This window comes from Salmo trutta, chromosome 8, assembly GCF_901001165.1.
Source record: "Salmo trutta chromosome 8, fSalTru1.1, whole genome shotgun sequence".
Classification (NCBI taxonomy): Eukaryota; Metazoa; Chordata; class Actinopteri; order Salmoniformes; family Salmonidae; genus Salmo; species Salmo trutta.
The window spans coordinates 19701548-19728340 of record NC_042964.1 but is presented as its reverse complement, the minus strand read 5'-3'; the positions used below and the strand labels follow the sequence as shown (position 1 = coordinate 19728340).

General features: G+C 42.9%; 3 protein-coding genes across 4 annotated transcripts; 2 read left to right on the top strand and 1 right to left on the bottom strand.

Moving 5' to 3' along the window:
• Positions 1-2019: 2019 nt before the first annotated feature.
• nedd8 (NEDD8 ubiquitin like modifier) lies at positions 2020-3569 on the bottom strand. The gene is made up of 4 exons (XM_029760325.1): positions 3373-3569; positions 3095-3142; positions 2874-2956; positions 2020-2584 (listed from the first exon to the last, which is right to left on the bottom strand). The coding sequence occupies exons 1-4, from the start codon at positions 3388-3390 to the stop codon at positions 2464-2466; spliced, it is 270 nt and encodes an 89-aa protein (XP_029616185.1). The 5' UTR covers positions 3391-3569; the 3' UTR covers positions 2020-2463.
• Positions 3570-3866: 297 nt separating this feature from the next.
• On the top strand, positions 3867-20318 carry gmpr2 (guanosine monophosphate reductase 2). Of its 2 annotated transcripts, none has more exons than XM_029760323.1 (11): positions 3867-3968; positions 9761-9900; positions 10139-10258; positions 12089-12172; positions 12314-12487; positions 12733-12814; positions 12943-13049; positions 15402-15444; positions 15620-15779; positions 16146-16335; positions 20107-20318. In XM_029760323.1, the coding sequence occupies exons 2-10, from the start codon at positions 9814-9816 to the stop codon at positions 16333-16335; spliced, it is 1047 nt and encodes a 348-aa protein (XP_029616183.1). In that variant the 5' UTR covers positions 3867-3968; positions 9761-9813; the 3' UTR covers positions 20107-20318. The 2 variants fall into 2 exon arrangements, with proteins under 2 accessions (XP_029616183.1, XP_029616182.1); XM_029760322.1 differs by lacking the exon at positions 20107-20318 and adding an exon at positions 18211-18426.
• A 2960-nt stretch (positions 20319-23278) lies between these two features.
• LOC115198404 (zinc fingers and homeoboxes protein 2) lies at positions 23279-25986 on the top strand. The gene is made up of 3 exons (XM_029760316.1): positions 23279-23461; positions 23821-24291; positions 24495-25986. The coding sequence occupies exons 1-3, from the start codon at positions 23459-23461 to the stop codon at positions 25818-25820; spliced, it is 1800 nt and encodes a 599-aa protein (XP_029616176.1). The 5' UTR covers positions 23279-23458; the 3' UTR covers positions 25821-25986.
• The last annotated feature ends 807 nt before the right edge of the window (positions 25987-26793 follow it).

The window sequence follows — 26793 nt, the reverse complement described above, 5'->3', positions numbered from 1 at the left end:
AAGAGCTTACCGGTTTCCATAGAGGGCTGTCTTTATGGTAATGATCCACCACTTTTGTCTTAAGACCTCTTACCAGTGAAGTGAAGATGTCATTCCTTTAGTCTAGATGTCTTAATCTTTCATAAATGTACACACATTCCTCTAAAATCACATTAATGTTATTTCCGATGGTCATTTACTGATCACGCAGATACAACAATAATGTAATGGATGCATGCAGTTGTATTAATAATGTACAATAATAATACAGGTTTGGACCTTAGACACATACTTTACAGTATTAAGTAAGTGAAACCAATATACATCTATACATGCAGTTTATGATAAGTCAACCAGTTTGTATAGAGACAGTTTGCCCTCTGCAGTGCTAGCACAAGTCAAAAGTAATGGTATGGGCCGGTGTCTGTTGTCCTTGTGAAGGTTTAATAATCACAGGGTTCGTTCAGGGTCAAAGGTCGAGTTCCAGGGCGACTACATTGCTGATGTTGCATTGCATCAATCAATGGTTATGTGTCACGTCATCAACTGGGCAGTCAGGCATCAGATTGCTATATTATATAATGTGGTTAGCTGATGTGTTAAACACCTACCCAGGCGTTGTGAGATCTGGCATGCGTTTGCAATGTAGTCGGCCTGGAACTTCAACATATACTGTAGCTCAGACAGGGTGTCTTTGAAATTTGTGTGATATGGATGTGTTTTGTGCCTATATATCACTAGATGTCACATTAACTATATATTCTACTGTACGTACTGTATGGAAACTCACCACAGGAAAAAAATGTTTTCTTTTTTTTAAAGTGGGTAATGTATCCTCTTTATCGACATAACTGTGCATTATTAATCCATTACCATCAGCTCGGTCACCTCAGAAACAATATGGCTTCACTCTTACAACAGAAGGACATTGCGATGCATGTGCACAGGGTTGACGGCTTTATATACATTCATGGTAACAGAATGTTAAACCCAATGTGTATCATTTGTATATTACTGACGAAGAATACCACAGGTATAGCACTTAAATATCCCCATTTTAATATTTCCTTCAGTAGAATATTCATCTTTTTAACTATTATGCGTTACCAATGAGAAATCGTAACAACATTGTAGTATCAGACCTTCTGTTCTGCTTGGTCAATATTAGCCTGGTCTTAGATCTGTATATGCAACCCTGACTATCACTGTGGTAACGTACAATGAATGGCTAAAGCACATAGAACCAGGCTACTCAATCACTGCCTCATGTAAACTGATAAGCTATTTAATAACACCAAGTAATTGCCTCCCTTGACACAGACCAAACAGAGGACTGCAGGCCTTCAATGGTGGTTCAGGAATATACAGTAGAAGCCTTGGTGTGCGTAGAATTGCAACATAGAAATAAAATAGGTAGATTCTATTTTTATATATTGCAAAACACACCTCAGTAAATCATTCCCCACCTTCTTGTCTATGCTAGCCTGGTTAAACCACACTGAACGTTGCGCTCACCAAGTGAACCAATGGTGAGCGCAATAACAAATTTAACCAGGCTATGGGTATGCCTATCTATGTGTTGATGGAGATGGATGCGCTAAAATCCATGCAATACATGTGAAGCCTCACTACGTTTTTGTTCTAAGCAATATGATTGTGACCCCCATACTTAATCCTCCTGGCACCATTGGGAGCCAAATAGACAGATCATTGAAATAAATTAAGCATTTTGTTTTATACTTTTCTGCTGCAAATGATTTTTGATTGGACTGTAAGTCCAACCACCTCCCTTACACAGAGCCAGGAGATTTTCTTGACCACATGATAACTGTTTAACTTTCTACCAATCTCCTGTCTCTTATGGATTATTTTTGTGTTTCAGCATGAATGTACATATAGTAACAAGAGATAAATAAATATATACTGAAGTAAATGAATTGTTATCAGATTGGTTTAGTGGCGTTTTTTAAATTTTTCCTACAGAGCGTACCTGTCAGGTCTATAACATTAAACACATCATTAATGACAACACAACACCAGTTACTGATAACTAATGTTTTTTTTATTGACAAACTAAACCATTACATTAATCTACTTAAAATAATAATAATTTCTCACTTTCATGCATTGTCAACGTAACATCTGCATCATCAGTTTGATGCACTCAAAAGAAGGAGGGACAGGAGCGAGTGCTGACATGGTGATAAGCCCAAAGGACAAAACCTTCTCTTAACAGATATAAAGCAGGGCCCTCATATTTTAATAGTAATGGCACGTGAGTGATTGTAGGGTAATATGTCTCCAAGAAGGTCTAGGGTGGCCTGTCCCAAGGGGAGACGGCTGAAGTTGCCCATAAGCACTGATCTATGGTCAGTTCAGCATTTATAGCCCATAATGGTTATGGTTTGGATTTGAGGATGATTAAGCTGATCCTAGATCTGTGCCTAAGGGCAGCATCTACTGGGGCCAAGGCGGGTGTGGTGGTTACAAGGCAAGCAGGAGGCTCGTGGGACAGTGGAGGACCTCCCCTCCTCTTAGCGCAAGGACCAGATGTAGTACAGAGCCACCCTGGATCTTGTAGTCTGCTGCTGTCTTCTCATCGTTCCTGAGGGAAAGAAACTGATATTAGGAAGAGAGGGACAATTTCATTCTCATATGCACAAACTTATTTTTGTGTGTGTTGTTATCTGACCACTGACTAGAGAGAATGTCTGTGGACGTGTACTCTTCCTAGGAAGACGGGTTGTTTCCTACATTAACAATGGTCCAGTGCTGTTGCCCTAGGTCTGGGACTTCCAAGACTAATGCAGGGCAATCACTTGAACACAGAGAATATATAAGCTAAGGTTTTTTTTACACATGATTAATTCCACAATGTTGCCTCTGTGCCTTACATTTGTTTCCCACTGTAGATCAACCTCTGCTGCTGAGGCGGAATCCCCTCTTTCTCCTCCACTCGCTCTTTAATCCTCTCCACCTGACAAGAGACGAGCCAGAGAATACACACACTGAACACATAATATCACTGTATGGTTTCACTGAGGGCTGTGGCATGCGCACACACACACAATCTGATAAGGAAAGGGAATACAGGAAAAAAATTCTAGAGACATACCTTGTCTGTGGGCTCTATGTCAATCTCAATTTCTTTCCCAGTGAGTGTCTGAGAGACAGACATTGATAAAATAGTTAGTCATGTTAAAGAGGATGCCTTCATAACCAGCACGCGTCAGTTACTTACTTATGATCTATCTAAGTTATTCGATTCTTATTTTATGGACCCATGTAGCTAGCTAGCTACTGACTGTGTGCACTGAGCTGTTGAATTAAAACCTAAACTAGCCAAATTGCTTGTGTGGCTTCATATACTGTATGTGTCTGACGTTCTCTTACCTTGACTTTAATCAACATTTTGACTTATTTTGTTTCTAAACACAATTATATTATAACTGACTTGGTATCTGTGTAATATCAGATAAATTTGGTATCCTGCTTAGCTACAACATGAGTCATTTTCCATCAATCTATCTTTGTCGCAAAGAATTCAATTGAAGTTCCTGTGTTTCTCAGAAATAGGTCCCCCTATTCTCCGTGCTCACAACGAAAGAGTTCCGCGATGTGCTTAGTAAACTACGGTGTTACGTTTTCTCCGTCAAAAAGTTGTGTTAGATTAAATATGTTTATTTAAATAGTTTAGTTACTGTGCGAAAAATCCCTAGAGGTTGCCCCATTACTACTGTTAAAAAAAAACATTTTCGTAGACTTTTTTAAAAACTTACGTAAATGAGTCTTAGGAATTACGTAAATGAGTGTTTATGTGTAGTCTTTTCTCAACCTCCACTGCACCAAAAATATCACAGAATGCCGAATAATAGAACTACAATAATGGCTTTACAGTAAAGACCCGTCCTCTTAAACATTCATGCCTCGCATTTGTAGAGGAAACAGTGCTGGTGAAATAAGATATCTTTCTCATACATTTCATAACGGTAAGAAGTTTATGCCTCATTTCGTAGAGAAGAACATGGTTACTTATATAATTACATCTAACCGTACAGATATAGAGAATTTAACCTCATTTAGCGGTTTTGATTCAATATTAGCTAACCTTGAATTTTGACAGGACCATCGAAATGACAGCAGGATAGCTGTATTGACTGTAGATTTCTTTCGAGTAGCTACGTTACATGACCAAAAGTATGTCGACACCTGCTCGTCGAAAATCTCATTCCAGAATCATGGGCATTAATATGGAGTTGGTCCCACTTTGCTGCTATTATAGCCTCCACTCTTCTGGGAAGTCTTTCATTTGACATTTTAGTCATTTAGCAGACGCTCTTATCCAAAACGACTTACAGTAGTGAATACATAAATTTCATACATTGTTTTATTTCCTTCCATACTGGTCCCCCGTGGGAATCGAACCCACAACCCTGGCGTTGCAAACACCATGCGCTACCAACTGAGCCACACGGGACCACTAGATGTTGGAACACTGCTGCAGGGACATGCTTCCATTCAGCCACAAGAGCATTAGTGAGATTGAGCGATTAGGCCTGGCTTGCAGTTGGCATTCCAATTCATCCCAAAGATGTTCGATGGAGTTGAGGTCAGGGCTCTGTGCAGGCCAGTCAAGTTCTTCCACACCGATCACAACAAACCATTTCTGTATGACCTCGCTTTGTGCATGGGGGCATTGTCATGCGGAAACAGGAAAGGTCCTTCCCCAAACTGTTGCCACAAAGTTTGAAGTACAGAATCATCTAGAATGTCATTGTAAGCTGTAGCGTTAGATGGCGCCGAAGAACATGGCTGACGTTTTACATTTTCCCAACCAATTGTGCAATTTAATATTTATTTTGTAACTTATTGTGTACATAATGTTGCTGCTACCGTCTCTTATGACCGAAAATAACTTCTGGAAATCAGAAAAGCAATTACTCACCGTGGACTGGAAGAAACCTTTTCCTTTAACGAGTCCGACGAGAAGGATATCCTGCTTTCACTGGAACAGGACCAGATCCACGCCTTTTGCGTGAAGAAAAGACGCTGGAAAAGAGGACGCAGATCGGGGATCCTTCTGAGAATCCATAAGCGAGCGAGCAAACTCCCAATGGCTTCCATTCTCCTTGCTAACGTGCAATAGTTGGAAAATAAAATTCATGACCTACTATTAAGATTATCCTGCCAAAGGGACATTAAAACTGTACCATCTTATGTTTCACCAAGACGTGGCTGAATGAAGAAATGGACAATATAGAGCTGGTGGGATTTTCCATGCACCGGCAGAACAGAGATGCTAAGTCTGGTAAGACGAGGGGTGGGGGTGTCTCTTTTTGTCAATAACAGCTGGTGCGCGATGTCTAATATTAAAGAAGTCTCAAAGTATTGCTCGCCTGAGGTAGAGTACCTTATGATAAGCTGTCGACCACACTATCTACCAAGAGAGTTCTCATCTGTATTATTTGTAGCAGTGTATTTCCCACCACAAAGCGAAGCTGTCACTAAGGCCGCTCTCAACCAACTCTATAAGGCCATAAGCAAAGAAGAAAATGCTCACCCAGAAGCGGCGCTCCTAGTGGCCGGGGACTTTAATGCAGGCAAACTTAAATCAGTTTTACCAGCATGTCACATGTGCAATCAGGAAGAAAGAAAATCCTAGACCACCTTTACTCCACACACAGAAATGCATACAAAGCTCTCCCCCACCCTCCATTTGGCAAATCTGACCATAATTCTATCCTCCTGATTCCTGCTTACAAGCAAACACTAAAGCAGGAAGTACAAGTGACTTGCTCAATACGGAAGTGGTCAGATGACGCAGATGCTACGCTACAGGACTGTTTTGCTAGCACAGACTGGAATATGTTCCGGGATTCATCCAATGGCATTGAGGAATACACCACCTCAGTCATCGGCTTCATCAATAAGTGCATCGATGACGTCGTCCCCACAGTGACTTTACGTAAATATCTCAACCAGAAGCCATGGATTACAGGCAACATCCGCATCAAGCTAAAGGCTAGAGCTAAAGGCCTTTTATGCCTGCTTCGGTGCAAGCAACACTGAAGCATGCACTAGAGCACCAGCTGTTCTGGATGACTGTGATAACGCTCTCGATAGCCGATGTGAACAAAACCTTTAAACAGGTCAACATTCACAAAGCTGCTGGGCCAGACGGATTACCAGGACGTGTACTCAAAACATGCGCGGACCAACTGGCAAGTGTCTTCACTGACATTTTCAACCTTTCCCTGACCGAGTCTGGAATACCTACATATTTCAAGCAGACCACCATAGTCCCTGTGCCCAAGGAAGCAAAGGTAACCTGCCTAAATGATTACTGCCCCGTGGCACTCACGTCGGTAGCCATGAAGTGCTTTGAAAGGCTGGTCATGGCTCACATCAACAGCATCCTCCCGGACACCCTAGACCCACTCCAATTCGCATACCGCCCCATCAGATCCACAGTTCATTGACTACAACTCAGCGTTCAACACCAAAGTGCCCACGAAGCTCATTACTAAGCTAAGGACTCTGGGACTAAACACCTCCCTCTGCAACTGGATCCTGGACTTCCTGACAGGACGCCCCCTGGTGGTAAGAGTAGGCAACAACACGTATGCCACGCTGATCCTTAACACTGGGGCCCCACAGGGGTGTGTACTTAGTCCCCTCCTGTATTCCCTGTTCACCCACGACTGCGTGGCCAAACACGACTCCAACACCATCATTAAGTTTGCTGACGACACAGCAGTGGTAGACCTGATCACCGACAATGATGAGACAGCCTATAGGGAGGAGGTCAGAGAACTGGCAGTGTGGTTTGATTTGATTTGAAGATTTCCCTTCACTGGAACAAAGGGGCCTAGCTCGAACAATGAAAAACAACCCCAGACCATTATTCGTCCTCCACCAAACTTTACAGTTAGCACTGTAGGTGTAGGTGGCGTTCTCCTGGCATCCGTCAAACCCCAGATTCGTCCATCGGGCTGCCAGATAGTGAAGCGTGATTCATTACTCCAGAGAACGCTTTTCCACTGCTTCAGAGTCCAATGGTGGCGCGCTTTACACCACCCCAGCCGATGCTTGGCATTGCGCATGGTGATCTTAGGCTTGTGTCTAGCTGCTCGGCCATGGAAACCCATTTCATGAAGCTCCCGACTAACAGTTATTGTGCTGACGTTGCTTCCAGTGGCAGTTTGGAACTCAGAAGTGAGTGTTGCAACCAATGACAGATGATTTTTACTCTCTACGTGCTTCAGCACTCGGCAGTCCCGTTCTGTGGGCTTATGTGGCCTACTACTTTGCGGCCGAGCCGTTGTTGCTCCTAGACATTTCCACTTCACAATAACAGCACTTACAGTTGACCGGGGCAGCTTTAGCAGGGCAGAAATTTAAGGAACTGACTTGTTTGAAAGGTGGCATCCTATGACGGTGCCACTTTGAAAGTCACTGAGCTCTTCAGTTAGGCTATTCTACTGCCAATGTTTGTCTATGGAGATTGCATGGCTGTGCGCTCGATTATATACACCTGTCAGCAACGGGTGTGGCTGAAATAGCCAAATCCACTCATTTGAAGGTGTGTCCACATGCTTTTGTATATATCGTATTGCCAGATAGTCCCCCGTTTTTTTTCTGGTAATAGAATGCCTTATGGACTATCTATGGATCACCGGGTTTCCATCTGTTAGACACACGCAATATCTCAGACACCACTGGTCCGATTTTGCCGAAACTTGATGTGTCTTGGGTCGCCATAGCGAGCCGGCATTTTCAAAATTACAATGATTGACCCAAGCGACAGCGGGAGCTCTATAGTAATTAACTGAAATTCGTTAGTCACAAGCGATATCTCACTTGGCCCATTATGGATATTCTGTTAATTTGATAGTGATGATCTTAAAATAACTTTAAACGTTTTAAAGGGTGTATTTTTTTTCTTGCCCCACTGTCACTAAAATGAACAGACCCTCAATGGGATTTGATGCAAAAATGTGCTTACTCTGCTGTTTTCTGTGACCTATTTGTAAGGCACACATTGTTTATCACGTTTTTCCTTATGTTTGATTGGAATTTGTATAATCATACAATTACAAAAATGTGCATTTGTGTATGAATTAATACAATTATTTTGCGTGCGTTTGTGCTTTAGTTTGAGTGAGTGCGTGTGTATGGGGAGGGTTGGGGAGTAGTAACTGATTACATGTAAGTTATGGGAACGTATGTTTTTGGTTTGACATTGGTTCTGGGAACAAGTCCATATGTTTCCTGACTGGTAAAACTGATTTACTAATTTATTTAAATGCACTGAGAACAGAAGTGAAAATGTAGCCTGTTCTCGGAACGTTTATTTTTAGGTTGCAGCGAGGTTCTGAGAACGTTTTACTATGGTTCCTTGAAAGTTTTCCTGGGAGGTTTTATTAACGCTCTGAAAACAAAAATTATAGGTTATCTCTATTTTATTTTAATTTTTTAATTTTACTGAATTCCATGTTTTTTTTACGCGTACAAAGCTGTTAATTTTTGTCTATTCAAACCACGTGTCAAACTCATTCCATGGAGGGCCGAGTGTCTGCGGGTTTTCGCTTCAGCCTTGTACTTGATTGATGAATTAAGGTCACTAATTAGTAGGGAACTCCCCTCACCTGGTTGTCTAGGTCTTAATTGAAAGGAAAAAACAAAAACCCGCAGACACACGGCTCTCCATGGAATGAGTTTGACGCCGCTGATTCATATAGACCCCATTTCAAAGGAAACAAGCACTCATTAAGATCAGTTGTGGCCAATTAGTGGGTGCGGACAGCACACCTGAATACACTTAACAAGATAGAGGATAGAGAGTGTTTTGTTGACGCTGAGAACGGACTGTATATGTTTTTTAACAACATTCTTAGAACATTCTCTGAAATTCACTAAAGTTTTCTTGTGGTTTTTATGGAAAGTTTTAACGTTCTCAGAACAATTTGAGAACATGACTTTAACTAACACCATGAGGAAACCTGTAGGAAACATTATGCTGAAGTACTGAAGTACTTATTTTTTCTTAACATTCTCTAAACTAGCCTATTTGAGAACATACCCAATGTCAAACCACTTGGAGAACGTTCCTAGAACATTTCCAAAATTGAAATGAAATGTAACCATGTTTTAACTTTTAGGAAACGTTCTGTTAATGAAATACCAAGAAAATAAAGTTTTTTGTCAAGTTCGTTAAATGTTCCAAAGCCAAGCAACTATCCTGCACTGTTCCCAGAAAGTTTGTATGCAAAATAACCATATGACGACCATACAGTACGCTCACCAAGCACTAAGAAACATATGGTTATCATAATGTTATGTTAGCTGGGATGTAATCTGATTACAAAAAAAACTGTAATTTTAATCAGTTACATTACATGCTAAAATATTGTAATCAGATTACAGATTTTTTTGAAAAACTAGATGATTACTTCTTGGATAATTTTTTTATTCATTTAGGATGTTTGTTCCACCTGAGCGAGTCTGACCACAAGTCAGAGACTGCTATGATGACACGCCAGATGTATTTGATGGATTATCTTTGTCTTCTACTAATACCTTTTAAGGGGAAAGTAATCCAAAAGTAACAAAGTAATTACGGATTTGGGTAATCCAGAAAATACGTTACTGATTATAATTTAGGACAGGTAACTAGTAACTGTAACGGATTACATTTGGAAAGTAACGTACACAACCTTGTGTGTGGGTTGGTATGACAGCCTGTTCTATTCTGCTGTTCGTTTTGTCGACCTCATTGCAGACAGAGCAGACAAAGATACAACGTGTCCATACTACAGATAACCAGCAGTAGAAATGCCTCGCATTGAGAATGACATCAAGTTGGACTTCAAGGACGTACTTCTCCGTCCGAAACGAAGCACACTCAAGTCCCGTAGTGAGGTGCATAACTCCTTTGTCCTATTTTGTACTGTTCATGTATTGTTCTGTCGTATTCAAATACCTGTTTGTACCAGACAAACACAGCCTATCACTCTTCCATAATAATTAAGCCTTTTTCTTTAATTATAACATGTCTGTCCGTCCGTCCGTACGTCTGTCTTTGTCTTTTTGCCTGCCTGCTTTTCTGCCTGTCTGCCTGCTTTTTTGCCTGTCTGTCTGCCTGTCTGTCCTTCTCCAGGTGGACCTGATGAGAAGTTACACCTTCAGGAACTCCAAGGGAAGCTACAGAGGAATCCCCATCGTTGCAGCCAACATGGACACTGTCGGCACCTTCGAGATGGCTCTGGCTTTGTCCAAGGTATAGACATCGAGAAATACATAGTGTGTTTATACACATCATTGGGTATAGATAGGTAAAAGCAATCATCAACCTCCCTCAGTCCAACCTTCAAATACTAAACAACATCTACTCCCACAAATATCCCCTCCTGGCTCCCATAGAAAGCAAACTACAAATACAGTACAGTGCCTTCGGAAAGTATTAAGGCACCTTTTTCCACATGTTGTTACGTTACAGTCTTGTTCTAAAATGTATTAAATCGTTTCCCCCCCATCAATCCACACACAATACCCCATAATAACAAAGCAAAAACATGTTTTTAGAAATGTTTACTAATTTATTAAAAGTGAAAACTGAAGAATTACCTTTACATAAGTGTTCAGACCCTTTACTCAGTACTTTGTTGAAACACCTTTGGCAGCGATTACACCATTGAGTCTTCTTGGGTATGACGCTACAAGCTTGGCACACCTGTATTTGGAGATTTTCTCCCATTCTTCCCCGCAGATCCTCTCAAGCTCTGTCAGATTGGATAGGGAGCGTCGCTGCACAGCTATTTTCAGGTCTCCAGAGATGTTCAATTGGGTTCAAGTCCGGGCTCTGGCTGGGGCACTCAAGGACTTTCAGAGACTTGTCCCGAAGTCACTCCTGCATTGTCGTGGCTGTGTGCTTAGGATCGTTGTCCTGTTGGAAGGTGAACCTTCACCCCAGTCTGAGGTCTTGAGCACTCTGGAGCAGGTTTTCATCAAGGATCTCTCTGTACTTTGCTCAGTTTATATTTGCCTCGATCCTGACTAGTCTCCCTGCCACTGAAAAACATCACCGCAGCATGATGCTGCCACCACCATGCTTCACCATAGGGATGTTGCCAGGTTTCCTCCAGACGTGACACTTGGCATTCAGGCCAAAGAGTTCAATCTTGGTTTCATCAGACCAGATAATCTTGTTTCTCATAGTCTGAGAGTCTTTAGGTGCCTTTTGGCAAACTCCAAGCGGGCTGTCATGTATGTGCCTTTTACTGAGGAGTGGCTTCCGTCTGGCCACTCTACCATAAAAGCCTGATTGATGGTGCTGCAGAGATGGTTGTCCTTCTGGAAGGTTCTCCCATCTCCACAGAGGAACTATAGAGCTCTGTCAGAGTGACCATCGGGTTCTTGGTCACCTCCCTTACCAAGGTCCTTTTCCCTCGACAGCTCAGTTTGGCCGGGCGGCCAGTTCTAGGAAGAGTCTTGGTGGTTCCAAACTTCTTCCATTTAAGAATGATGGAGGCCACTGTGTTCTTGGGGACCTTCAATGCTGCGTAAATGTTTTGGTACCCTTCCCCAGATCTGTGCCTCGACACAATCCTGTCTCAGAATTCTACGGACAATTCCCTCGACCACATGGCTTGGTTTTTGCTCTGACATGCACTGTCAATTGTGGGACCTTCTATAGGCAGGTGTGTGCCTTTCCAAATCATGTCCAATCAACTGCATTTACCACAGGTGGACTCCAGTCAAGTTGTAGAAACATCTCAAGTATGATCAATGGAAATAGGATGCACCTGAGCTCAATTTCGAGTTTTATAGCTCTGAATACTTATGTAAATAAGGTATTTCTGTTCTTTATGTTTTATAAATTTGCAAACATTTCTAAAAACCTGTTTTCACCTTGTCATTATGGGATATTATGTGTAGATCGCTGAGAATTTCTTTTTATTTCCTCCATTTTAGAACAAGGCTGTAACGTAACAAAATGTGGAAAAAGTCAAGGGGTCTGAATACTTTCCGAAGTCTCTGTACACATAGGTTTAATAACTTTAAAGGTGTTTTTAAAGTAAGTGTTCTTGTCTCTCTTTCTCCCCCACAGTTCACACTCTTCACTGCCATTCACAAGCACTATTCAGTAGATGACTGGAAGGAGTTTGCAACAAAGAATCCAGAATGTGTACCGGTACGTTAAAACAATATCAGTTGTAATCCAATGTATGACTCCTTGTAATAACTGTATGACAAGACTCCTCTTGTTTTTTAATGATGTGTTCATTTGGTCTCTCTGTCTATCTCTTCCTCTCGCTCCCTCCCTCTCTCTTAGAGTATGGCAGTCAGCACAGGGACAGGTGAAGGGGACTTTGACAAGCTGGGTGAGGTCATAGCCGCTGTGCCTCAGCTCCAGTACATCTGTGTGGATGTGGCCAATGGCTACTCTGAGCACTTTGTCCACTTTGTGAAAGACGTGCGTCAGAAGTACCCGACACACACCATCATGGTCAGTGACTCTTCTACGCTGTCTTTTCTATTGGGCGAACTCTTGTTAGGCCTTTTGGAGTGTTTTTACAGTGATGATATTGATGATAGTTGATACGTCTCAAATCAAACTATTCCTGAGGGCTCTTGTCAAAGTAGTGCACTCAAGGTGTCAATTGAGGCCATATAGGACTAGTCAAAAGTGGTGCACTGTAAAGTAGTGCCCCATTTAAGACACTGAAAGTGATTGTGTTGTCTTTGCCACAGGCGGGTAATGTGGTTACCGGGGAGATGGTGGAGGAGCTGATCCTCGCTGGCGCTGACATCATCAAAGTGGGCATCGGACCAGGTGATGTCATAAGCTGGGGACTGTCACATTGCTGTTTTTCTGGATCGTCGTATTGAATTGAGGCCTTAGTGTGATCATACTGATAAACGCCTAACTTTCTGTCTGTCTGTATGTCTGTCTGTCTGTAGGCTCTGTGTGCACCACCCGTAAGAAAACAGGGGTGGGTTATCCCCAGCTGAGCGCTGTGATAGAGTGTGCAGATGCTGCCCACGGTTTGGGCGGACACATCATCTCTGTAAGCCTCCATTGTTATTATACACCTATAGTTATACACTCACATCCTTTTGGCTCAATAGTCTTTATAAAACGCTTATACACCCTGAACTTCATTATACACACATACAGTGCATTTGGAAAGTATTCAGACCCCTTCACTTTTTCCATGTTTTGTTACATTACAGCCTTATTCTAAAATAGATTTAAAAAATATATATAATCTCATCAATCTACACACAATACCCCATAATGACGAAGCGAAAACAGGTTTTTAGACATTTTTGCTATAAATACCTTATTCGTACCTTATTCATAAGTATTCAGAACCTTTTGCTATGAGACTCGAAATTGAGTTTAGGCGCATCCTGTTTCCTTTGATCATATTTGAGAGGTTTCTACAATTTCATTGGAGTCCACCTGGGGTAAATTAAGTTGATTGGACATGATTTGGAAAGGCACACACCTGTCTATATAAGGTCCCACAGTTGACAGTGCATGTCAGAGCAAAAACCAAGCAATGAGGTCGAAGGAGTTGTCCGTAGAGGTCTGAGACAGGATTGTGTCGAGGCACAGATCTGGGGAAGATTACCAAAAGATGTCTGCAGCATTGAAGATCCCCAAGAACACAGTGGCCTCCATCATTCTTAAATGGAAGAAGTTTGGAACCACCAAGACTCTTCCTAGAGCTGGCCGCCTGGCCAAACTGAGCAATCTGAGCGCTGTGAGCAATCTGAGCAGACTCTGACAGAGCTCCAGAGTTCGTCTGTGGAGATGGGAGAACCTTCCACAAGGACAACCATCTCTGCAGCACTCCAGCAATTAGACAGAAGAAGCCAGACAGAAGCCACTTCTCAGTAAAAGGCACATGACAGCCCACTTGGAGTCCAAAGGACTCTGACTATGAGAAACAAGATTCTCTGGTCTGATGAAACCAAGATTGAACTTGTTGGCCTGAATGCTAAGCGTCACATTTTGAGGAAACCTGGCACCATCCCTATGGTGAAGCATGGTGGTGGCAGAATCATGTTTTTTAGGATGTTTTTCAGCGGCAGGGACTGAGAGACTAGTCAGGATCGAGGCAAAGATGAACAGAGCTAAGTACAGAGAGATCCTTGATGAAAACCTGCTCCAGAGCGCTCAGGACCTCAGACTGGGGTGAAGGTTCACCTTCCAACAGGTCTTGGCTGTGTGCTTAGGGTTGTTGTCAATGCAGGAGTGGCTTCGGGACAAGTCTCTGAATGTCCTTGAGTGGGCCAGCCAGAAGCCGGACTTGAACCCGATCAAACATCTCTGGAGAGACCTGAAAATAGCTGTGCAGCGACGCTCCCCATCCAACCTGACAGAGCTTGAGAGGATCTGCAGAGAAGAATGGAATAAACTTCCCAAATACAGGTGTGCCAAGTTTGTAGCGTCATACCCAAGAAGACTCGAGGCTGTAATTGCTGCCAAAGGTGCTTTAACAAAGTACTGAGTAAAGGGTCTGAATACTTATATAAAGGTGATATTTCATTTTTTTTTTTTTTTATGTATACATTTAAAAAAAAAAAAAATTTAAATAATGTTTTTGCTTATGGGGTATTGTGTGTAGATTGATGAGGATTTGTTTTAATCCATTTTAGAATAAGGCTGTAATGTAACAAAATGTGGAAAAGGTCAAGGGGTCTGAATTCTTTCTGAATGAACTGTACATACACAGTGATCTCCAAAAGTATTGGGACAGTGACACGTTTTTTGTGTTGTTTTGGCTCTGTACTCCAGCACTTTGGATTCTAAATTATGCAATGACTATGAGGTTAACGTGCAGACTGTCAGCTTTAATTTGAGAGTATTTCCATCTATATCTGGTGAACCGTGTAGAAATTACAGCATTTTTTTGTACATAGTCCCCCCATTTTAGGGGACCTAAAGTATTGGGACAATTTCACTTATAGTGTAGTCAAAAGTTTAGTATTTTGTCTCATATTCCAAGCAGACAATGATTACATCGAGCTTGTGACTCTACAAACTTGTTGGATGCATTTGCTGTTTGTTTTGTTTGTGTTTTCGATTATTTTTGTGCCCAATACAAATGAATGGTAAATAATGTATTGTGTCATTTTGGAGTCACTTTTATTGTAAATAAGAATAGAATATGTTTCTAAACACATCTACAATTAATGTGGATGCTATCACTCATCATTATTCACAATTCATTCAGGACTATCCGTAATCACTGTAGCGTCCACATTAATGTACAAGTGTTTAAAACATTATATTCTTATTTACAATTAAAGTGTGTCCCTGTACATACAAAGATTGTTTCGTAGACAGAGACTTTGCCTGCAAATGTGTAGTATCTTATTATACCCTTTTTTCTTCTTCTCTCATAAAGGATGGTGGATGCACTTGCCCTGGTGACGTTTCCAAGGCTTTTGGTGAGTTTTGTAACGGTCAAATTCGATTTGTCAGCTCACAGAGCGTACAGTACTTACTTTAATCAGCCTTAAACCATGTACAGAGACTCTACAACAGTACTATGTGTCTGACCCCGGCGGGATTTGCTCTGCATTTTCATTGGCTGTGTGCTGTGTGGTTGTGTGTGACTCACAGGTGCCGGGGCGGACTTTGTGATGTTGGGCGGGATGCTGGCCGGCCACTCGGAGAGCGGGGGCGAGGTCATCGAGAAGAACGGGAAGAAGTACAAGCTGTTCTACGGCATGAGCTCCGACACGGCCATGAAGAGACACGCCGGGGGTGTGGCCGAGTACAGGTCAGAGGTGTTACTGGCAGCAAAGCAGGAAATGAGCAGTTTTAAACTTTGTAGCACACTTTAGGGAAAGAATAAGACTAACACATTTAGGGAAAGAATAAGACTAACACATTTAGGGAAAGAATAAGACTAACACATTTAGGGAAAGAATAAGACTAACACATTTAGGGAAAGAATAAGACTAACACATTTAGGGAAAGAATAAGTAGTAAGTCAGTATTGGACAAGTAAGCCTTGTCTGAGTCAGAACAGGGGCATGCCAGGAACCGATCTCCTGTTTCTGTAGCATGAGGCAGCCCCCTTGACAGGACTCTAATCTGGGGAAGCATAAGAGATCAGTAAAACCATTCCCTCTTCCTCCCCCAGGGCATCTGAAGGGAAGACGGTAGAGGTAGTCTACAAGGGTCCCGTGGACGTGACCATACGGGATGTCCTGGGTGGGGTACGCTCCACCTGTACCTACGTGGGCGCAGGGAAGCTCAAGGAGCTCAGCCGCAGGACCACCTTCATCAGGGTCACCCAGCAGCTCAACACCGTCTTTGGGAACGATAACTAGGCGAGGCCCAGGCTGGTTCACACACACACACACACACACACACACACACACACACACACCATACCGATGATAGTAAGAATCAGTCATTTGAGAAACTTAAACCTAGGATAAATGTTTGGTTGCCAAAACCAAAACCTTTTTAGATAATACTATCAAACAATCCCTTATCTAAGAGTCATATTTAAGTAAAAGGCATTAGGGGGTGTGGTATATGGCCAATATACCATGGCCAAGGGCTGTTCTTATGCACGACGCAACGCGAAGTGCCTGTATACAGCCCTTAGCCGTGGTATATTGGCCATATACCACAAACCCCCGAGGTGCCTTATTGCTATTATAAACTGATTACCAACGTAATTAGAGCAGTAAAAATAAACATTTTGTCATACCAATCAGCATTCAGGGCTCGAATCCACCCAGTTCATAATTCAACTTTAAACATATTTGACTTATTCTAAACTGCCATAAATGTACATTTCTTGGTAATAAGTGAACTGAGGGCACTTCAGGACGTATTTCCAGGTTTTTCTTTTGTCATCTTGCTCAATCATTCCCATTCAGCTCTGGGGGCCGTGAGTACAGGCTTCTCTCTATGTCCAACATTATCTACCACGTCCAACATTATCTACCGCGTCCTATCATTTCACGTGATCTTGCTCTCTCTCTCTTTACCTCTCAATCCCCCGTTTTCCTAACACTTCTATGCACATCCCTGTTTTTCAAGACATGTCATCGCCATGCTGTTTGAAAACCATGTGCCATAAATTAATATACAGTATTTCACTGTATGAAATATGTACTATATCGAGATTGCAAGCGTTAAAAACATCTGCTTTTATTATTTTAGATAGTCAACAAATTCTGAGTCAAGTGGACGGGCTACATACAGTGAAGAGACTCAGATGTTCATAATAATGACCAATACAGCTGATTTAAAATATTTCAGATTATTTTATCCTTTTCAAAATAACTTAAATATAAAAAAATAAATAATATAAATATATATATATTGCACTTAATGATTTGCAATGATGTAGTATTCCAGTCATTTTCCCCATAGCAAGTTAGTTTTTCTGCTATTCTCACGCGGACCAAATATTAAAGCGAGGAGGAAATAGATACTGAATGACAATACTGACAAACAGGTGTTTCGTGTACTGTACAGCTACAGCAGAAACTCAGTCACTCAAATTACACACAGCATGTTGACGGGAAACTGTTGTGGAATACAAAATGTAGGGTTGCAAAATCCCTGTAACTTTCCCCAAATTCCCAGGTTTTCCAGAAGTCCTGAGTGGAACTTGGAAGATTCCCAGAATATGGCAGAAAAAGCAGGAAATCCAGCAAACCTCCAACCAGGATTTCTGGAGAACTTGGGAATTTTGGGAAAGAAACCGGGATTTTGCAACCCTAATTCAAAGTATTGTAGCGACCTTAACACAACACCTAGCGACCTCATCAAGAGGTTCGGACTTCTTAGCGTAATGGTTAAGGTGTTGGCTTGACCGTCTCTGGACATGGTTCGAGTCCTTGTCAGGGCTCCCTCCTGAATTCACTACAGTATGTTTTGACGGTAAGGAAGGCAGGACCGCTTTGAGTGTTACCTCGACTTACTGTTCATTTCTCACTTTTGTCAATTAGACAAGAGAATCTCCACGCAATCAGTATTCACATTACTACTTTACTGGATATTCAGTTACTTTGCTAGAATGTTGTCTATGCATTATTATTTTAAGGTGTGTAACTGACTAGTTTTCATTATGTCTGTCTATTTACTTTACTTCCTAGTGTTTTCCAGGATGATTCCTGTTCATATGTTTTGGTATTAGTCAAACATGTCATGCTGTTTTTAAGCCATATTTGTTGTTGTTTCAGTCTTGTCAGTTCTGACCAGTCGGATAAACACTCCAAACAGCCTACCCGACCGCTCGGGGTCGTCTGCATGGTCCTAAAGCACACCGTTGCCTCATTTTGTATCACATTCCAATAATAAAACTGGGGGGGGGGACAAACATTTAAATTCAGAATGACATGTCCCCCCCAGTGAAAGTTGTGCCCCAGGTTCTGACCAATAAAGAGCATTCCATATGATTTGTTTCACCGTTTGTTTTAGAGCAATGGTCACCATCGACCGGTCAATCTCCAAGGCATTCCTAGTCGATCACCAAACATTCCTAGTCGATCACCAAACATTCCTAGTCGATCACCGAACATTCCTAGTCGATCACCGAACATTCCTAGTCGATCACCGAACATTCCTAGTCGATCACCGAACATTCCTAGTCGATCACCGAACATTCCTAGTCGATCACCGAACATTCCTAGTCGATCACCGAACATTCCTAGTCGATCACCGAACATTCCTAGTCGATCACCGAACATTCCTAGTCGATCACCGAACATTCCTAGTCGATCACCGAACATTCCTAGTCGATCACCGAACATTCCTAGTCGATCACCGAACATTCCTAGTCGATCACCGAACATTCCTAGTCGATCACCGAACATTCCTAGTCGATCACCGAACATTCCTAGTCGATCACCGAACATTCCTAGTCGATCACCGAACATTCCTAGTCGATCACCAAACATTCCTAGTCGATCACCGAACATTCCTAGTCGATCACCGAACATTCCTAGTCGATCACCGAACATTCCTAGTCGATCACCGAACATTCCTAGTCGATCACCGAACATTCCTAGTCGATCACCGAACATTCCTAGTCGATCACCGAACATTCCTAGTCGATCACCGAACATTCCTAGTCGATCACCGAACATTCCTAGTCGATCACCGAACATTCCTAGTCGATCACCAAACATTCCTAGTCGATCACCAAACATTCCTAGTCGATCACCAAACATTCCTAGTCGATCACCAAACATTTAGGTAAAAGAAAACAACGATAAAGCGCAGAAACACGCCATCGGGTCCAACGGTCGTCTCGCGTCGAACGGCGCAAGATGTGCAAGCTGTCAAATCAAAGGCACTCCTTTGATATAAAGTATTTTTTTAATGAAAATTAAAACGTCCCAGTTTGTTACTTTGACGAGGTTGGAGTAATAACATGTTCAACTACTTAAGACATTGTCTCGAATCTAGAAAATGAACAGCTAAGGAAGAATTTGTCACTTCTCTCATTGACTTCTCAAACCCAGGCCTGGTCTGCTTCGCACGCTTTCCCGAAAGTGTCGCGATGTCGCGTCTCTGGGTTTAGAAACTTTGTGATGAAGCCTTGCGCTCCTTATATAATTGTATTTATTTCGTACTGTTTGCGGTAGGTGCACTTCATTCAGCAGTCCAAGCAAAAGGAAGGCAAAGTGTTCCCATTTTGAACCATTTCATGTGTCTGAATATAGAACTCCGCCTGCAGGCCCAGAGAGCAAATCAAGTGCACCTATAGGACGACAACACTTTAGCTCAGATCACCTACCTGCACAGTTTCCTCGAGCCAGAGACTAAACATAAGCCTGGAATGCACAGCAAAATATGTACTGTGAGATTTTAAAACCCTGACTACAGAGAGACTCAACACATACAGCAAAGAGCTGATGTTTTTATGAGCAAGTTCATGTTTAAGTGTATTCAGCACCGTCAACATGTTAAGCCATAAAATGCATGTTCTCCCTACTTCCACTCACGCTACAACCATCACTGCAGCTCAACGAAGGAGTATAGATGGCAAAGTGTTCCCGATAAGCTTGCGTTTGTTATTATTAGCGGCTTGTCTTTTCTAATACGAAGGACTGTTTCACTTTCTCTGGTCATAGGGGTAACAACATGAATTTGTGCATGAGGCAGAAGTACGTTTTGACATCAGCTGGAAAACTGTCCCCTATCCTCAGTGGATGGGAAGGTGGAGCGGCGGGACGGTGAGTGGTGAGAGGCAGCCTCGACGCTCCTCCCTCTCTCCCCTCAGACTGACCATCAGATGCAGGCCATCAGTCCAGTAAAAAAATAAAGCATGTCATTATTATGCTCACGCAGCTGTGCTTCACAAGTAATACAACAAATGACCTATTGCCAGTGTGATCAGACACCTAACATGTTTAAGTATCATTTCAAAATGGTCTGAGAAGAACAACATTAGCAGGGCAATGCAAGCATTGTCAATATGCAGTGATAATGTATTGGGCCTGTAGCCTACTGCACAAACCTCATTGCTACACAACTGTTTAATTGGTTAATGTTGCGTAGGCTTATGTTTTTTTAAGTCATGTTGTATTTTGATTCAGAAAGGGATCTTGACTCAGAGAGCATTGTTTATTGTTAGTACATTGTTTATTGTCCATTTTAAGAGTAAATCTTAACATGACAGAAATATCCACATAATATAGTATATTATACAAAATACAGTACATAAATAAACTCTACTGTTTGATATAATGTCGTACTGTTAAGAAAATGGCAATGTATTCCTCAGACCTGTTTGTAAATTAACCATTTCAAAATATCTGGACAGAAACATCAGCATTTACATTCACTCAACTGAATATTTACATGCTTTATTGTACAATGATGAGGTCAATGAAACGTGATTAAGGGACATGAAAAGATGAAGTTCAATGGGACAACATTGTGATAGGTGAGTAATTTAACCAGCAGGGGGAGACAAAGTCCTGCCTTGCATGTTAACCGAAATCTAGCCAGTGTAAGACACAATATTTGTATTTTGTTTCACCTTTATTTAACTAGGCAAGTCAGTTAAGAAGACATTCTTTTTTTACAATGATTGCCTACCACAAGGCAAAAAGTCTCCTGTGGGGACGGGGGCTGGGATTCAAAATGAAATAAAAATATTAGCACAAAACACACATCATGACAAGAGAGACACCACAACACTACATAAAGAGAGACCTAAGACAACAACATAGCATGGCAGCACAATAGCCGGGATCCAAACTGAATTCAATACATTTAAGATATTGCCTATGTAACAGTGTAGGTTCCGTCCCTCTCTTCGCCCCAACCCGGGCTCGAACCAGGGACCCTTGCACACATCAACAACTGACACCCACCGAAGCATCGTTACCCATCGCGCCACAAGAGCCACGGCCCTTGCAACGCAAGGGGAAACCCTACTTCAGGTCTCAGAGCGAGTGACGTCACCGATTGAAACACTATTAGCGCGAATCACCGCTAACTAACTAGCCATTTCACATCGGTTACACCTAGACAAGCTCACAGAAACCCTCTATATACGGCATACCGATAACCCTCTCACACTTGCACATGGGACCCTGGTGAGACTCATTAGATTTCGGTGGTGGTAAGACTTCTGGTGAAACTGATAGACCTCTCCACTTGGGCATCCCCCCTGCTGCGCTCCATACTGTCTGGCAATGGCTGGGTCACCTCCTGAGAACATGGTACTCTGGCGAATGGTGCTTGTTTTAATAAATTTAGGTCAAAGCCGAATCAATGGCTGCAAGATCACATAATGATAGTATTCTACATAACATACCCAAATATAGTAATAGCATAGTATAACATTACTGGAAGACAAAAAAAAACACCAAATTTCTTAGGAGGTTTTAGGATGGTTGTGCACATGGTCACATGCTTCTCTCATGTGGCCAAAACTCAACAGCGCCTCAAGATGAGCTAAATCAGGGATGCCAACTTGGATAGGGGTGGGGGCCACAAAAAATCTGTAGTCTTCATGAGGGCACTCAGTGGCTTGCGGGTCTGAGTACCCACATCCATAACCAGCACATGCGGTCAAAGCCGGCCCTAAGTGAAAACTTGAAGAATTATCATTCACGATGGACAGTGGGAAATGTGAAGGGACTCGAGGTTGGCTGACCACCAAAATGTGCGTAAAGTAGTGGTAAAGAACGGGATTCGAATCTTCAGCTCCAATGTATCATTAATAAAGCAAAAGTCATAGGCCGTGTTCGAGAGGCTCAAACCCGCAATGCATCATGGGTAAATTGTGACTGACTGATCTACAAATAATAATGAGTCGTTTTGATGAAAGGTGCTTTGTAGATCAGTCAGTCAGCAGTCGCCTGCAGTCGTTTTGATCCTCTTAAATACGGCCAATATTATGTCTAAACCCCGCCCATTTCTCTAATTTATCTTATTAAAATTGTATTTTTAACCTAATCCTAACCACACTGCTAACCTTATGTATAACACACATTTTTTCTAACTTTTTGTAGCAAATTTTGACTTTGTGGCTGTGGAATCAGTCAGTGCCATCCTGAATCGTTGAGACGTACCTACACCATTGAAGTTGACATTTTAAATGGTTAAAGTAAGAGTTAGGTAAGGGTTATTGTTTAAGTCGTTTGTACTCTGTAAGTCTGTACTTTACTATTTATATTTTTGACAACTTTTACTTTTATTCCACAACATTCCTAAAGAAAATAATGTACTTTTTACTCCATAAATGTTCACTGACACCCAAAAGTACTCGTTGCATTTTATATGCTTAGCCGGACAGGAAAATGCACCAATTCAAGCACTTGTCAAGAGAACATCCCTGGTCATCCGTACTGCCTGTGATCTGGCGGACTCACTAAACACAAGTGCTTCGTTTGTAAATTATGTCTGGGTGTTGGAGTGTGCCCCAGCCTAGCCATAAATTAAAATAACAAGGAAATTGTGCCGTCTGTTTTGCCTAATATAAGAAATGTTGGATGATTTATACCTTTACTTTTGAAACTTAAGTATTTTAGCAATTACATTTACTTTTGATACTTAATTACATTTAAAACCAAATACTTTTTCACTTTTACTCAAGTAGTATTTTACTGTGTGACTCACTTTTACTTGATTCATTTTCTATTAAGGTACAGTATCTTTACTTTTACTCATGTATGAAAATTGGGTACCTTTTCCACCACTGTATCAAGTGGAAACCGGGAGAAAGGGATCCAGGGCATAAATTAATGGAACTCGTGTACAACACAGCCAACAGGGGGAGACAAAGTGCGAGTTTACATGTAAACCTGAATCCATCCATCCTGTAATGAAAAATAATCATCGGTGGCATGTAGCTAGGGTTGACACTTAAAGTTAGCTAGCTACGTGGTCATGGATACGGTGCCCATCGTATGAGAAACAACACTGAAGCACAGCAAACAGCCATACTGTGAGTTCGATTAATGGTATCTAATGGTAAGTACTGTTAGATAAATATTTGTTGTTGGGATGATAACTGTGATAAGTAGCGCTAGTTAGCTAACTATGAATCCCAGTTAGCTAGCAAGCTAGCATTGTTGGTTAACAGTAGCAAGTACTGTAGCTTACTTACATTGCATTGCACACACCCAGTGGTTAGCGCGCAGACGCATGACACGCACACATGCACGGAATGCATATACACACAACAACACATGGATGGAAGTGTAGCTAGCTAATTTGTCCAAAGCAGTTCTAACTATAGTAGCAAACTAGCTAGCCAACTTTGTTGTTTACATTATGAAAATAATATACAAAAAACGTTGGAGTTTTTAAATTTGATATATATCTATTAGCATAAGAGTGCTGTGATGACCAGAACAAAGCGGACAGCAGAGCTGGACAAGCATCCAGATCCAGCTGCTAAGCTCACAGAGAAGAGTGAGTTAGCTCCAGCCCTAACATCAGCTACCCCTATACCACAACCACGGTACCCAGCCTCCATCCCCGACCCCACTCCCTTCCCTCCTGTAGGCCCCTCTGACAGCAGTAAGGGGGGCACAGGGATAATGTCCCCCAAAAGTCAGGGGAGGGTAGGCACAGCGTCCCCCTACAATCTGGCTCCGTCTCCCTTCGGCCTCAACCAGAACCACGTGGTGTGTCTGCCTCTGGTCTCCGAGCACCTGAAGCTCCTGTGGGCGTGCTCAGACCAGACTCAGGAACTGGACGGCGTGGCTTATCTCATAGAGGCCTTCAACGTGTTCCCGTACCCGACCCTGGGGGAGACGACGTCGCTCGCCCAGAGCTGCTCTCTGCATCTGGACCAGGTATAGTCCCCTGTACAGTCCCCAGTCCTCTTGCCCTGATACATGCTTGTCCACTTCTAGTTGACTTCGACATAGCATGGGCAAACTACCAACACATGGTCCTTGCTCAGCTTCTTTCCATTTGCAGCCCCTTCCTGTAGTCATTAGGAGTCAGCAGCACATTTCTTGTGAAAACAACCAATCTTATCTTGTCCTTATCTTAGGTCAGAGTGTGGTTCATGGTCCAGCGGCTCCGCTATGGGATCAGCTGGGATGCAGAAGAGATCTGTATGGCACGGTGCAAGATTTGCGGCCCAAACCAGGCGAAGGACAAGGACAAAAAAGAGAAAGAGGAGAAGGCATTGCCTCCCCTCAGTAAGGAGGATGATGGGAGAAACAGGAGCGAACATTCACCTGTCTCCACCTCCAATCAGCTCAGCAGCCTGTCCTTCGAGTCCTCCTCACCCGTTCCTCGAAAACGCCGTAAACGCCACCCTGTTGTCGCACCCGATAACTCCAATCTGCAACACCCTTCTCCTCCACTCCCTCTGTGCTTAGCGGCGCCCCCCACAACCACAGGGCAAACCCTAGAAGCCCCCGACAAAGCCCACGAAAACGTCAAACCCCGGAGGCACTGTCAGGATTTTCACTCAGAGCTGTGGCGGAGCTTCGGCTGTAACACCAATCCTCCGAAGGAGGAGCTCCAGCGTCTGCAGGCCCTCACCAGGCTCCACATGAAGTACATCCGCAAGTGGTTCTGCAACCGGCGTTTCTTGCTCCACCACCGCGTCAAGGCCGACCCAGAGTCTGAAGAGAACGGCCAGGCACAGCCCAACGACCTCCTGTCGTCACAGACACAGCTTATTCAGCGTCTGACGCAACCGCCAACTGGCAGCCGGGTCAGACCATCACCGACGAAGAAAAGGGGATGTCAAGTAGATGATGTCGACTTTCTAAGCAGGAGCCACAATGGTAACCATGTCCGTGGCAACCCCGCTAACACCACCCACCAGATTAGGTCAAACTTGGAGGTGAAGGAAAAAGGGAAAGAACCAGCGGAAGTACAGAAGAAGAAGACGGGAGCAGCAGACAAAGAGAAAACGGCCAGAGCTGGAGTTAAGAGATGGAAAAAGAACGTCAAGAAGGAACTGAAGGAGGAACAGAAAGCGGTGGGGATCACCAAATTCATCGATGACGACGGGGAAGAACAAGTCATCAAAATGGGCCCGTGGCCGAAGAACAAGACCATAGGCCAGCTGGAGCTCCTGAGACACTTCTTCCTCACCTGCCAGTGGCCCACCAAAGAGGACTACACGCAACTGCAGCAGCAGACAGGCCTCTCGCGGAAGGCCCTTACCCAGTGGTTCGGAGACACCCGCTACTACGTCAAGAAGGGCATGGAACGCTGGATGAGTGGGGAGGAGCACCGGAAGGTCCTGGCGCAGATTAGGGAGAAGCAGAGGCAACGGCAGATGGACTGGTTGATGGCTGAGGAAACCGGTCCATCAGGGTCCTCCTCCGTGCCGTCTTTTGCGTACCGTGACTCATAGTGCTAATGGGGAGGCTGGTAGGGAGGAGGATGGAGCTGGGACTTTGAGACCTATGAATGGCGTGAAGCTGGAGTGACCGCTGGGACAGACTTGGGGTACTCAATAGTATAAATGGATTCTTCTCCTTGTGCTCTCTCCTCGAGGAGCACTGATCCAGCATGGCCTAACAGGTGAAATGTTGTTTGTTGAAACTTGGAATCTACCTGGAACTTTCACCTGTCTGCCGTGATGATGGAAAAGGAAGCTATGAGTATTGAGTCACACCCCTGCTGTAATGCTGGAGAGGCCTGGAGGGTGCTGAAAAGGGACTGTTAGGCTACATATTAGGAATTGTCACGAGGCAGCATTCTGTTTGTATGTTCCAAGTTGTTTATGATGAAGTTCTAGTCTACTTTAGTTGCAGCACTATTGAAACTGGCACTTCCTGTTGTTCAGTTATTCATTCAAATGTCAATTCATGTTTCAAGCTCCATCACAGGTTTGTGCTGGGAAGTTTCTATGACATTGCATTGATGTTCCTTGTTTGATATGTTCAGGGTGTAAAGTATTGGGGAAACTACCAGACCTGCGACAACCTATATCCTTTGGCCCATTCCAATAATCTCTCCTTCCTCCTGAAGTGTGCACTTGCGCATTTATTTCTCCCCATAAAGTTATCATTGGATTGATGTAGGCATGGGCTAGGGGGGAGTCCGAGTCCATTAAGGGAAGTGAACAAGTGCACACTTTGGGAGAACAGAGATTATTGGGACATAGCATAAGGTGTGGCCTTATCGGTAGTAAGAAAGTAGATCATTTATTTTGATTTCACTAACTCCGCTATAGCCTGCAGTATCAAAATCTCAGAGCTAGTATGTTGAGTCGTAGCTGGTTCTTTCTGTGGTGAACAGGTTTCTTCCCTTTTGTGAATAAAAATAACTGTTCTTGTTCTGCAATTAGGTATCTTTCTTTTATATTTTGGATCGTGAACCTC